Source organism: Cotesia typhae, unplaced genomic scaffold (assembly GCF_013202065.1).
Source record: "Cotesia typhae breed Kobodo isofemale line unplaced genomic scaffold, CoteBio_Ctyphae contig_48, whole genome shotgun sequence".
NCBI lineage: Eukaryota > Metazoa > Arthropoda > Insecta > Hymenoptera > Braconidae > Cotesia > Cotesia typhae.
Window position 1 is genome coordinate 12,487,831 of NW_027423756.1, and position 14,123 is coordinate 12,501,953.

General features: G+C 31.5%; 2 protein-coding genes across 13 annotated transcripts in view; one reads left to right on the top strand and one right to left on the bottom strand.

The window, feature by feature from the left end:
• Nucleotides 1–14,123, bottom strand: part of Rhogap19d (Rho GTPase activating protein at 19D) — a 120,866-nt gene that overhangs the window by 81,862 nt on the left and 24,881 nt on the right. For all 12 annotated transcript variants that reach the window (XM_074246722.1, XM_074246720.1, XM_074246724.1 and 9 more), the window contains exon 2: nt 10,345–10,406. In XM_074246722.1, coding sequence (XP_074102823.1) covers nt 10,345–10,395 — 51 coding nt within the window. In that variant the 5' untranslated portion in view covers nt 10,396–10,406. The remainder of the gene's footprint in view (nt 1–10,344; nt 10,407–14,123) is intronic.
• On the top strand, nt 112–1,360 carry LOC141529764 (uncharacterized). The gene is made up of 2 exons (XM_074246453.1): nt 112–124; nt 221–1,360. The coding sequence occupies exon 2, from the start codon at nt 437–439 to the stop codon at nt 1,181–1,183; it is 747 nt and encodes a 248-aa protein (XP_074102554.1). The 5' UTR covers nt 112–124; nt 221–436; the 3' UTR covers nt 1,184–1,360.

Here is a 14,123-nt window from a genome sequence, read left to right on the forward strand (position 1 = left end):
ATTTAAAATCCAATGACATTCCTGGAATTTCTGTCTCCGGTGACGGTAGTTGGAAGAAAGAGGGTTTAAATCTTCATTTGGTATATCTTCTCTAATTGGTTACTTCACTGGCAAAATCGTAGATGTAAGAATGAAATCCAGTTATTGTAAGATGTGTGCGCTAATGAGCTCAAAAAAGGAACAGCTGAATACGATCAATTTATGCAAGACCATGCTCTAGACTGTCCAATAAACCATGAAAATTCTTCTGGACAAATGGAGGTAGATGGAATAAAAGAGATGTTTATGCGATCAGAGTTATTACATAACGTTAAGTATGTAAACTATATAGGTGATGGTGACACTAAAACGTATAAAAATATTTGTGATGCTAAACCGTATGGGGACATGGTGAAGATAAAAAAAAAAGGAATGTATTAATCACGTGCAAAAACGAATGGGCAGTCGACTAAGGGCTTTGAAGAAGCAACGAACTAACAAGAAGACAAAAACAGGAAAAGAAGAAAATACACAGAAAAGTTTAGGTGGGAAAGGTCGATTAACGGACAAAGCAATTAATGAATTTACAAAGTATTATGGTTTAGCAATCAGACGTCATTCTAATGATGTTGATGAGATGTATAATGCTATTTGGCAAACATTTTATCACAAGTTTTCATCACCCGAAGATCCGCAGCATTTTCTTTGTCCTGAAGGTGCAAATTCGTGGTGTCAATTTCAAAAAGCTGTGGCAACAAATACTTTGGACTCATTAGTTGAAAAACCACCACTTCCTGCAGATATTGCGGAAGCTTTAATACCGATTTATGAAGATCTATCGAATCCAGAGTTATTGGAACGATGTGTCGGTGGGTTTACACAAAATAATAATGAAAGCTTCAATGCATTAGTGTGGCAGCTCGCCCCAAAAACAAATTCTTCTTATTCCCTTATTGTTGAAATAGCTTTATATATTTCAACAATTACATTCAATGATGGGGCTCTAGCAACTCTGAAGATATTAGAGAATCTCGATGTTAAAGTAGGACCAACACTCTACTCATACTGCGCTGAGCGCGACGCTACTCGGGTTAAAGCTGCTGAAAGCCGCATGGAAACGGCCAGTAAAAAAATAAAAAAGTCAAGGTCAATACTAAAGATAAGGAGGAAGAACCCTCATATGGCCCAGGACTTGATAGTTTGATGTGAGTATGAATATTTTGTGAAAGACTAGATTTTAAAGTTGCGAGAATCTTCTTAAAACTTTACTCGCGTTTTTCTCAAAACGACTTTTTTCAAACTTTCCGGTACTGTAACTTTCGTAAATATGAACCGATTCTCAATTTTTTTGTTTCCCCGTATTCGTCTACTTAGTGGCTATCGTCGCACCTAGGGGATTTTGAAAATTTTAATTTTTAAGATTTTTTAAGGCTGTTTGAGTCCAAAAAATGAGGAAAAAGACGAAAAAATTTTCAATATGGCGCCATTTTTTCTCAAATCAAAATTTTCAAAATCCCCTACGTGCGACGATAGCGACATTCCTATAGATTAAAATGCCGTTTGGTTTTTTGTTTCAGATAATCCGTTTTTGAGTTACAGTACCGGCAATGGAGGGGGAAATTTTTTTGGTGCTCTACAAAAATGTTTATAACTTTGTGATAACAAAATATTTTTGAATAAAAATTTAGGAGAATTATCCTCAACATATACTTTATAAAACAAAAAAAACCCGATCCCCAAATTCCTTTATTATCCTAGTAAAAAAAATTCCCGAAAATTGCCTATTTTTTCCAGCGTCACAGTGGCTATCCCCCTTAATATTTTATTAAATACAGTACGATAAAAAAAGTTTTATGCAAGAAAATAAAAATGCAGAGAAATAATAAAACGCTGTTTTTCAATTCCAGTAATGCCGATACTTTATACGCTCCACATTTTAAAGTACTCAAAAATTTAAGTATCTTCAAAAAGTCTCAAGACTAAACTCCACGTCATATTTCCTTTGGTAACGTATTCAGCCGAAAAACACTCCAAAGTAAACATAAAAAAATTCGTAAAATAAAATGTCAGTTGATGTTCTCTATATTTATATTACATAACTTCAAGATATCTGTTTCAATTGTTGAATTTATTATTTTAAAAATTTTCTAAAATTGTGACGAAAATTCTACTTGAAATTTTTAATACAAGTAATAAATCATCAAAAAAAAATTTCTAAGACATTTCCGTTTACTCAAAAAGAAATTACGAAATTCTAATGATCAGTTGAGAGTAAAAAAAAAAAAAAAAAAAAAAAAAAAAAAAAAAAGTAATAATAATCTTTATTAAAAATGAGATACCTGAGAAGAGCGGTCTCAAGTGTTCCACTAACTGCGGAGTGCGGATGGACAAAAAAACCAGTCTAGTCAAAAGGTAAATAAAATTAATGAAGTAACGGTGTAATTTAAACTCGTACTATTTAATTTCCTATAGCTGATCCTCTATCATAAAATAATCCACAGTAAATAAATAAATAAATAAATAAATAAATATTGCTCTACTCGATAAAAAGTTGGATCTAATTTATAATTTACGATTTATAGTAAATGCAATCTCTCCTTTTGTTGTTATTATTTATTTACTCGGATAAATATGTATATCCTTGGCTTTATCACTAGTTTAGTGTCGAGGTTGCAGGACAGATGGAATTTGACCTCGGTTGGCCTGTACACACATGTGTATTAGCTCAATCAACTCGTGAAACTCTTTTTCTCTATTACACATATCTAGTTTGCTTAGCAGGTCTTTCTCGTGCCACCACGGTGAGTAATAGTAACTCCAACGCTAATAACCGTAACGTACCTACGCACTTGTGTGTAAGTGATACTAATTATAATTAGTCAAAACTATTTTCAACATTTATCTATTTATCAACTATCGAACTGTAACTGCTAAAATAATCATAACATTCTGCCTCGATAAATTATTTAAATAACGTACTGACAGAGAGTGATTACTCAAAGATATTGCAATTATTGAATTTAATAATACGTACCATAAGTTACGAGTAGAAACAACGTAACAAAAAGTGAATTTTATTTTTTATCTGAATCTAATATCACAAAGCTACCGACTTGTGCGCTCGGACAGGCTTATATTAGTCCAAGAAATTACTAATGCGAGTATATGGGTAAACCGACTTGCTCGTGCGTACTCTTGTATACTTGTATATTTATTTTCTATCATCGTATCGTGCAATTGCGCTAACATTAGATTACGTTCAGCGAGTCTCCCACTAACTCATTTAATTGTCCTATTCTCAATGACTCTGCGGGAGTTCTACTTTCTATAACTCTGATTATACTGAATATGTATTGTCATGTGAATAACAATATTTTTATCGGTTCAACTTTATTTCCGTGTTAATGTGTTACAAAAATTTTAATACATTTTATCAGCAGGCAAGCTTGTATGCTAATTAATGCTCAAGAAAAATTGATTCTTTAAATTTTTTTTCAAGACATTTTAATATAAATAATTTTTTTTTTAATTGCAAATTTATTTATGTGTTAAAAAAAAATTTTTTTTTTACTTTCTTAATTTTTTAGTAATCAAAAAAAATTTCCTCAGTGAAAATAATACTTTTAATAATACAGATAAAAAAATAAAATTTTCTATAGTATTCAAATATTATCATTATCAAAATTAATGAATAATAAACATTGTATTATATTATTGATCGCAGTAGAAGTAAAATATATAATTACGAAAATAGCCATTGTATCTAATATTTATTATTAAAATAATGATCGATAAAGAAAATAACACGGATAAATCAATTTTCCATTTGCATTAGCATATAAAATTTTTTATTACAAATAATTACTAAGCGCAAAAAATTAATAACACTGCAATGGTATAAAAATAAATAACATGACAAGTTATTAATATAATTTAATCCGATATATAGTTTAATTTGTCTTTCCGTAGTGAAAGGATTTTATTTAAATAGATTAAGTGATCAATATAATATAATAGATGGATTAGGAAAAAAAAAAAAAAAAGCATTCACTGAGCAAATAAAAATAGTGCGGTGTGTAACAAGTTTCATTTCAGACAATAACAGAGAAAAATGACAGATAGGGTGAAGGGAACAAATGGACTCATGGCCACTAAATCGGTATTAGTAAGCTTCGGTGAGCTCTCAGCTCCATTCACTGGATTCTTATAAATTTGAAATAAAAATCTCACGGAAAGGCGCGCCTAACTATAACTATTTGTTGTAAAAATGAACGTGAAATCTATCTGGAATGGAATAATCGTGGCAATTGACGTGCCAGAAACATTGCTAACTATAAACCAATACTGGTGTGTTGTGAGCACAAGTTATTATTGTTACTGCTGTTGTTATTGCTGTTATTGTTGTTGTTGTTGTAGCCCAAAGCATCGAATCAAATAATAGAACGCAATGTGCAGCGTTATATGTCAGAATCAAAAGCATTGTGGCCGTACACGCTGCTTACTGCGCTAAGATTCTTCTCCTACAAATGTATTTTGTTATTATTATATTTATATTTATATTTATAGATATAGAGGAATATAAATACAACGGTAAATCCTCTCACGAATAAAGGAAAACAATGAACCGTGTGCATTTCATTTCGTTTGGTCCATGGACCTTGTAATAACTCATCGGTGAAAGCACCGAGACAGAGAGCAGGCGTGGGCCGGTTGCCGGCCTAATGAGATAGCGATTGTGGTTTTGTTGTAGACTAAGGCGTTTGCCGATCAGCACATCATAGACATCTATGAGCTCGGTGTAATCTACGAGCTCATATCTCATTTTATAATCCGCCCGACAAACGGAATTGTAATTATAATTATAATTTTAAGATGAATTTTTTAGCAAGATAACGAGGAAAAAAATAATTAAAGTAGACTACGGAGCAAAAACAAGAGGGTAGGGCTTTACTGATTACATTAATTGCTTACATCGATAATTCATTTTTGCTAAAGGAAAGTGCCTCGTGCCAACGCTTACACGATGAAAGCTTTATGCTCTTGCTATTGAGATATACAACGCTGTCCAAGCTTACCAAGAGAACGTTTTGTGTACAGCTTTACCTTCTTACGCAAAAACTCGTGTATGTAATGTTACAAAGTGTTTGCTGATGGTGTTACGGGTGGTCTCACTTTGAGGTTTATCGAAATAATCATATAAGGCTAAGAGCATGCTTTTTGTTTTAGTGCTAAGTATTTTTTAGTTTATGGGTTTTTTGTTAAGTGTTGTTGCAAAGTTTTTTGCCTGAATGTAAGAAATTTAATTTTTTTTTTAAATGATCTTTAGAATTTTTATAAGAGTGAATATTTGGTAATTATTTATGAGTGGGGTCCACTATTTTAATTTTTATTTTTTTGAACGAAATTTTTATTTGATTTTATTGACATATTTTTTTTTTTAATTTAAAAAAAAAATTTCTAAATTTTTTTAGAAAATTGTAATATTCAATTTTTTTTTTTATTGTTCGTTTTTTTTTATGTATTTTTCAAAAAAAAATTTATTAAAAACATCAAAAAAATGTAAACTAGAAATTTTATCCAAAATTATGAGCCAAAATTTTTTCCAAATTTTAAAGGCAAAAAATCTATCGAAATCTTCATTTTTTACCATAAATGCTTTTCTGAATAAAATAATCAAATTTTTTTTTAGACAAATTAATTAAAAAATTTAACGAATAAAAATAAAAAGTTTACAAATTATTTTGTAATTCACTAGATTATAAATTTAAATTTATTAATGCTTTAGTAAAATTAGTAAAATTTATTAATATTTAGTTGCGTTGTAAGATATTTGCACAGATGAATACTCGAAAAAAAAAAAAAAAAATAAATAAATATTCCAGAGACTAAAAAGAAAATGAATGCAAATTAGAACGAGCTACAAACAGCTGGTAAGAAGATAATAAAATATAATAGCATCGGACTTATATTATGAAAACGAGATTAAAATAAAATGTAATATGTAAATGTAATTGACAGATTTGTGAGCATCAACATCTAGCCTAGCCATTAACTTGACTGATTTGCGTCTGGCCACCTGGTAATTGGCGACATTCCTCGTAATGTAAGCTACATTGTCCATTGACGGATTTGTAGACTTACTACATAAATAAACTGATACTCACTCACAAGCACGGATATATTTTCATTGTATGTAAGCGAGCTAGGAGCGTAGTCTAGAATTATTTACTCCAAGTTATCTCACGAGAAATTGACTAACGAGCAAATATAGTAGCATTAACAAACAAACAAACCAAGTACTAGACTTGTACTTGTACTTGTGATTTTAGTTCCAGCGAACAGTGATACAGAGGAGTGATTAGTCAAACGATCTATCAGCTGCTTAGGGGCAATGACTTGTTTCTCGATAATAATAATAATTATTATTATTATTATTACGGCTGGAATAATAATAAAATCATCAAACACGGATCGGTGAAAGTTGGTGTTAATTAAAAAGTAAAACCGCGGTGGCAACAATGTAGTCTTTTGGTGACACAAAAGTGAGGGAAAAATTCAAGACATGTGTACGTGAATACGTGTCCATGCTTTGTAGAGATTTATCTAGTTGTAACGGGAGCCCACCAAAGGAGATAAACTCATGTTTCAACCACTGTCGATGATATAAACCCGAGTGTAGTATAAATTGACCCAGTGCAGTGGGAGTATGTCCTACCGCTAACTAAACCTCATAAATTATTTCTAATGAACTTTTTATTCCGTGAGTACAGGTTAACATTAATATTAATAATAATGATTAATAATAATATTATCTGGCAGGCTAATAAAACTCTGTTACCCAGAGAAAGCTTAATAGGATTAACGTTTCATGTAAAACCACAAATATATTGGTCTATCTTGCACAATAGATTGGCTTTATCGTAAAAATAATTCATGTAGAATAATTTATATTTAATATTAAATGTTTTATACGCTCGGTATCGTATAACGGGTGTGTTATTGTGTTTTATTGGAAAATCTATCTTTGAACAAGTGTTTTATTTGTTTAGAAGAGAAGTTGAGCATTCGGTTTTATAAAATAACGTGATATCCAGTAGTCATGTTTTCTTTAGTAAAACTGTTGAATATAATATAAATACTCTGGAAGATAGTGTGTATGTAAAATGGTAAAAACCAGAAAGGGTATATGAACTATTATACGGCCAGGCTTTGGCTTATATATAAATTTCTATAGCCAGCGTTTCTCGGTTTAGTTGCAGGATAACGGAATGAATTGAAATGAATTTATATCCTAATCTTCGATTTACAGTGTACATTTATATCGCGTGTTCAATTCAATGCCATAAGGCTACTCTCTGGTTTAACTTTATTACAAAATCATGTTCCAGCATTGCTTATATAAAGTTATATATATTTAAACAATATCATTAATAATTTAGTATATATATGCGCATAATTAAAATTTTTTATTAATTAAAATATTATTTTAAAATAATTATCTATTTTAACGTCCTCTCGAGTGATTATACTCTCCCGTATATAAATTATAATAGTTTTTGCATAAATTTAGCTTATGCATGAGAACAAAAGTCATTAATATTAATCTCGAGATAAATAATTATTAAAATTAGTATTAGAGAGCGTTATTTCTAGCTTGTGGTATTCTTTAATCGAGTACAGAATATTCACCAAGAATAACTAAGAAGAAACTTTGGTTTAGAAGATTGTCATTATAATTACGATTAAAAATTCACGATCTGAGTCAATATTTACCGCTGAGTTCCAGCAAATTGAAGTTAACTCAGAAGAATATTCTGCCGACGGTATTAAATAAGCAAAACTAAGATAAAGTATGTCTTAACGTCGAATTAAGACACATCAGCCGGCCGACAACAATGTTTTTCCCGTCGTCTCGACACCGCTATTCGAAACACGTTCCTGAGCGACCTATGTGCACCGAGCAGGATGCTCTGAATCACGAGGGAACGTAATTCAAGCTTGACGTGGCAGTAACAACACAGCAGCAACAGCAGCAACAGCAACAGCAGCAATAGCAGTAATATAGCATATATACACGCGGTCGGTCATACAATCTCGTCTTTTAAACCGAGACACCAAATGACATGTATAACGGTGTGTTAGTATGATTACAAGTAGACTTACATAGAAATTCATCAACCCACACTCCAACCGGATGACATCCAGCATTCGCTTTGCAGCCAATACTTATAACAACTCAAACCATAAACTCTTTGGTGTCTGCAGCCAAAGACCGAACCTAAATCAGGTCGCTCACTAGCAATTGCCAACTTTTATCCATACTCGTTTTAATTGCTCAGTTATGTCGATAAACAACCGTCATCAACAACAACACCAAGAAGAAGAGTATTAAGTGGCATGGTATGGTATGGTATGGTATGGTATGGTATGGTATGGTATGGTATGGTATGTTATGTTATATATGCTACGGTTGTAAAATAGTAGCATCAACTCAACCATCAACGACGGGTTATACTTAGCTTGTGCTGCTCTGTAAGAATGTATCCACAGGTATAATATTATATGAACCTTTAGTAGTTTAGTCTAGAGTGTGGTACACTTAAATGCTGGTATGGTGGTACTTCCTCGAAAGATAATCACGGTGCTGCTACGCTGACCTGGGATATCAGTGCATAAGCGTAAAACCTGGTACATGCTAGTTAGACTCTACTCTGCTTAGCGGTTTAATCACAAAATGTTGGGAAAAGCTTACAGACCCATATGGACTCGGATTATTCACGTAACCTATTGGGGATCCTGCTAATTTAGTATTAGTACACTCCACGGTTTCATTTGAGATTCGCTGGAGTTATGAGAGCCAACCACTCGACCGGATGCCTCGTAAATCATGAATAATTGACGTTGAATTAGTGGAGCTGCAGAAAAAGGCACTGTACACATATAAAGATTCAACAACCAGCGAAACTAATGTACCCGAGCAGGATAACATACGTGCTCGTTTGTCCATCTCGGATCTTAGATCGGTAGGATCATTGTGCTGACTGGGTTTTAGATCAAACTTCCGGCGAAACTTTGCTTTTATCGTGTTTGTCTATTCATTATTTGTACGTATGTAAAAGTTGTATGTACTGGTTGTTGATGTTAAATATTAAATATTAAATACGAGGCTGTATTTATCTGTCTACCCGACAGCACTGCAGGATGGCTAACATTAATTTATATGTTGACATTAACGGCGGATGAATTCATTATCGAGAGATCCAAGGAACCGATAATTAATATTTCATTCGCTCCAACCAGGATATTAATTATTATCGACGTTATCAGTAGAAAGTGTATTCAAATCTATACAATGGTTTGATATTTTTATTTTCCTTTTTTTTTTTTTTTTTTTTTTTTTTCGTGTAATTATTTTTTATTTATGGTTATTATTATTTTAGCGAATGGCCAAGAGCCAAGTTAAGTGGGTAAGTAGGTGGCAATACGAATAATCGACTAAATGACAGTACAACTCGTTTAACACCAGGCAGCCTACGCGTCTAAAACGTTTTATAAGTATTATAATAATTTATGTCCTGATACTTGGCACATTATCAAAATTATACACTAAAGAAATTGAAATGTTTATGATTTATGGCGCTTTAATTATTTTATTAATGTTATTTAATCCCGGTAATTAAAATTAATACGACTGATGGATAAAATATTACCTTGCAGATTATAATTAAAATGTCTCAAAAAAAGAACAACATAAATTTACTGTTAAAGTACATTTCATATCACCAAAAAAAAAAAAAAAAAAAACTAATACGATTACGGAAGTAAGTGTGCTTCCGATAACGATCAATTTGAAAAATGAAACGCAGCAATATTATACGCAGAGATCCGAAGCGTTTAACTGTGTAAGCAATACTGAAGTCGATACATAAAATCCACCCTAGGTCTTGGTCTACTATCCTCTGACCCCAAGATCGTAAATTCTAACGTACGTCCATTCAATCTTGTATAACGGGTGAGAAACGGCTGAGAGTAACTTTTTTTTCAGGGGTGTGGATGCATCATAAATGATACTCTATACAATCTAACACACCGGGGATGGAGGAATTTCCATCGGGTTTGAATAAGAGGGTAGAAATGGTGCAGTGAGTCATAAGTTGTGAACAAGGTATATTCGGGTTTGTATAATAATTATTCATAGAACTACTGAAGTATCTGTCCTAGAGCTATTAGACGAAGCTCAGGAAACATCTTTTCTCAGCTGAACAGCATAGACAACTCATATATAGTCTAGGGACTTGCGTATGTATTACTATGATAGGTTGGCATGAAAATAAAAAGGGGAAAGAAAGAAAGGCTCGTACTTACCAAGTGCTTTGGGGCAATAACCCCCTGGGCTGTGTTGCGATCGTCTGCCATGACTCCTCAATCTGAAAGAAAAAAATTCCCATTGTCATTTCCTTTGTTTTCTTTGTTTGAGTCCGCGATATGGTTAATAAATAAAAAGGTTTGCCAGCTAAGAGATCGTTTATGTCAAAATATATTCTAATTTACGGTAGGCGGAAAAAAGTTTTACTTTAACCAAGAAAATTGCCCTCGTAAATTTTTTATGAGCTTCTATGAATTGAGAAAAAAAAATTTTGTTCAATTAATATCATTAAAAGAATGAATCAAGATAGCCTCGTTTTTTGTTTGCTTCAAGTCATTGAATTACTATTTTTATCCTCTTAAATTGTTAATGATTTTGTAACAGTTTCAATTTCCATGGAGACATCGTTAAGGGGCCGCATTAACGCTAATAATTTGCATTTAATTGGAATGAGTCTCATTCACTTAAAGCTATCTCTTTTTCTCTTTATTTCGTTGAGGAGATACGTTAAAAGAGCACGACCGCTCTTCTTTCCTTCTGTTCAGTAAATATGTATGTATGTATGTATAAGTACGTATATAAACCAACTACTGATCGCCATCTTCCCCAATTACCGTGAAAGAGACTTTGCCGCTGTACCGATACCAGACAACAGTCACGCCAAATCTCCATTGGTGCGATGCCTATAAATTGACGAGATCAATTTATGGAGAAAATTTTATTTTATTGATTTAATTTATGTTTATAGGCTCAGCGTTTAATAAAATTTAATTTCACTTCCACTTAGGCTCAACGCCGTTATATTACGAAAAGGAATAATAACGTTCACCATTAAAAGGTTATTTGTTGATAAATAATTATCATTAATATAAACTTTAAGAAAATAATGTATAATACCGTCTTATGCAATAAATTCTGACGGAGCATGAAAATTATAAATATAATATTTGTTAGATAATTCTGAACAAACTGAAAGTCATCAGTTGTACGTTTAAATATATATATATATATATATATATATATATATATATATATATATATATATATATATGTATTATGTTATAATTTTATTTTTTTAATATGAAAAGTTATTTGTCATGTTGCAGTAAATCATTCTCAACGTGAGATTGTTTTTTTATCGATATTACATCACTTTTGAATGAGACGTAAGTTGTAAGTGGATGAAAAAAGTGGGGCTGTAACAGATAAAGGAATCAATACATGCTTTCAAAGAAAATTTCTACTTATTATGAATAATTGCTGTCTCTTAAAACATGACTGTATGTATTTGTATTCAAAATTTAATGAACTAGTGTAGTAATAATAAAATAAGATTTATATCTCGACTATTATTCTCAATAATGTCACTTGAACAATTAATAATGACTTATCTCAATTTTTCACTTTGTCAAATTCTTTTCAACTTTTAAATTCGGGAAACTTTTTTATATTACGATAAGAATTACTCTAGCTAATATATTTCAACAAAACTAAACCGTGTGAAAAGGAAAATAAATAAACTTGATATGTACTTGTCTTATAAATTTCCAGATAAGATGAAAAACTAACTCAAAGTTTTGATGATGATAAAAAAAAAAAAAAAAAAAAAAGCTGCAGACGTAAAAGTGTTGAGAAGTTGTTTATTTTAGGAAAGTTTAAACATAGCTCAAGATAAAATAAACTTTTTGCATTTAGGTGTTTTAAGCAAGCTGTCGTGACAGGCATAAACTGTTTAAACCATTTAATGACGGAAAAAAAAAAAAAAAAAAAAAAAAAAAAGCAACTTTATGCCTCTCACCCACTGGCTCTCAACAGAAGAGTCAAGTACTCAGGTTGGATTATAAAATAAAATTCAATTTTAAAATCTGCAATCCAATAATGATGTAAATGTCAGCATCTACAATTATCTTAATAATTCTCTTTTTCTCTGTTGGCAGAACAAATAGAGATATCTGATAGACAAGACTGCTAATATATAAGCCGTAGATGCTGATCAACACAAATTATTAATAATGTCGAGTGATGCAGAGTATCAAGGATAAAGTAAGCTGTTTTGTAATCAAATCACAATCAGTAATAACTAAAAATTATCTCAGTAAATATTAAATCTTTAAAAATATAAAATAACATGCTATCGCATTACTAATAACGTGTTTTGTAGATTTAATATTTCAAAGGAAAGTTTATATATAAACTCTGTATCATATTATTATATTAATAATCAAAATTAGAGTATTAAATCCACCACAAATGATAATTTGGAAAATATCATTCGATAAATGATTCTCAATGAAGTGATAAACACGGTACTTTCACGCGCTACTTTCACTTCTTGACAGCTCGTCCATTTGACGTCCTAAATTGTTGACTCTTTACTCATCATCAAGATTTTATTCAGGATAAACATTTTGCGTTCGAAGAAAAAAAATAAAAGGGTCCACCATGAGTTACTACAGTAACATTGTTTAACTTGAAGGTATTTTTATTTTTTGGGTTAGTTTAACTCGTTGCCACACACAACAGCGGGATAAACTTTTAAAAGGTAATTGGTGTATCCTGGATGGCCTAAATTCACGGTCCCAGGTATATAGCATACAGTGTATAGCTACGTCTTATGTGAGTCAGGTAGTGGATTGTGGAGATGATGCTACTTCTGCTTCTTGCTGGTGGTACCGTATAGTTATAGTGGTCCCCTTACTTCTTACTCCTTATTTCTCATTCTTATTCATTATTATTATCATCATCGTTATTTTTCTTCCATGTACCTTTTAGCTTAATCAGCGTGTTTGGCACAGTGAACACAAAATACGTTTGTGCACGAACATATACAGTCTTTCGCAAACGAACGTGCCTCGAATGCATCATTAGTGTTGTTAAACGTTACATTATTCTGTGATACCTGACACAGCACACAATACGCTAAACGAACGAACGTACGATCCAAAACTCACTTTATATACTAAACTATGTATATACTCAACGAAACAAACACTGCCGAGTATAAATAATAAATACTATTCCTGCTCTAAAATGAATCATCAATATTCGATTCCAACCAAACGCGTTACGTCGTAGATACATCACTTTATGTAAAAAATCTTCTGTTTAATTTATTTGACAAGAAATAAATTACTAAAAGCATCCATTCATTTGCTTTTTTTTATATGAATACTTGCTAATTATACGGATAATAAAATTCAAAATTACTCAATAACAATTAAGATTTATTTAACGCTGATTGGCGTGGCATAAAATTATAAATCACCGTTTTGTGACCCGAAAATTTCGAAATAAATGTCGAAAAAAATTTTTCACAAAATCTTTACAAAGAAAAAAAAGCCAATAAATTTTATCTTGAAAAGATAATTCAATAAAAATTTATCCCAAGTCTTTTTATTTCACAGTAAATAACTTTAAACCTCAACTATTTGTAGCGATAAATTTATCTTTGTGAAAAAAACTTATAAAAAGATTTAAATTCACAGAACAAACTCTATATATACATATTCTAACAAGAAAGTAAAATTTTTCAGTACTTTTTATAGCTTGGAATAAAAATAAAAAAATTAACCAGAAGATTAATTTACGATTTTTGACCCGGTTTTTATTGTGCTCTTTATTATATCTTTTTGTCGTGTTCTTTCACTGAGTATGGACCACACTGTTGTGCAGAATAGGTGGGACGAATTCTTTAGAGTCTCTTGTACGCACAAAAGCTGCACCCGAGTAGTTCGAGCGGGATATTTTAGTCCCATCCCAGCGAAGAAACCCTATAGCT

Coding starts and splice junctions, on each gene's coding strand:
- LOC141529764 (XM_074246453.1), top strand. CDS start 437: ATGGGCAGTCGACTAAGGGCTTTGAAGAAGCAACGAACTAACAAGAAG.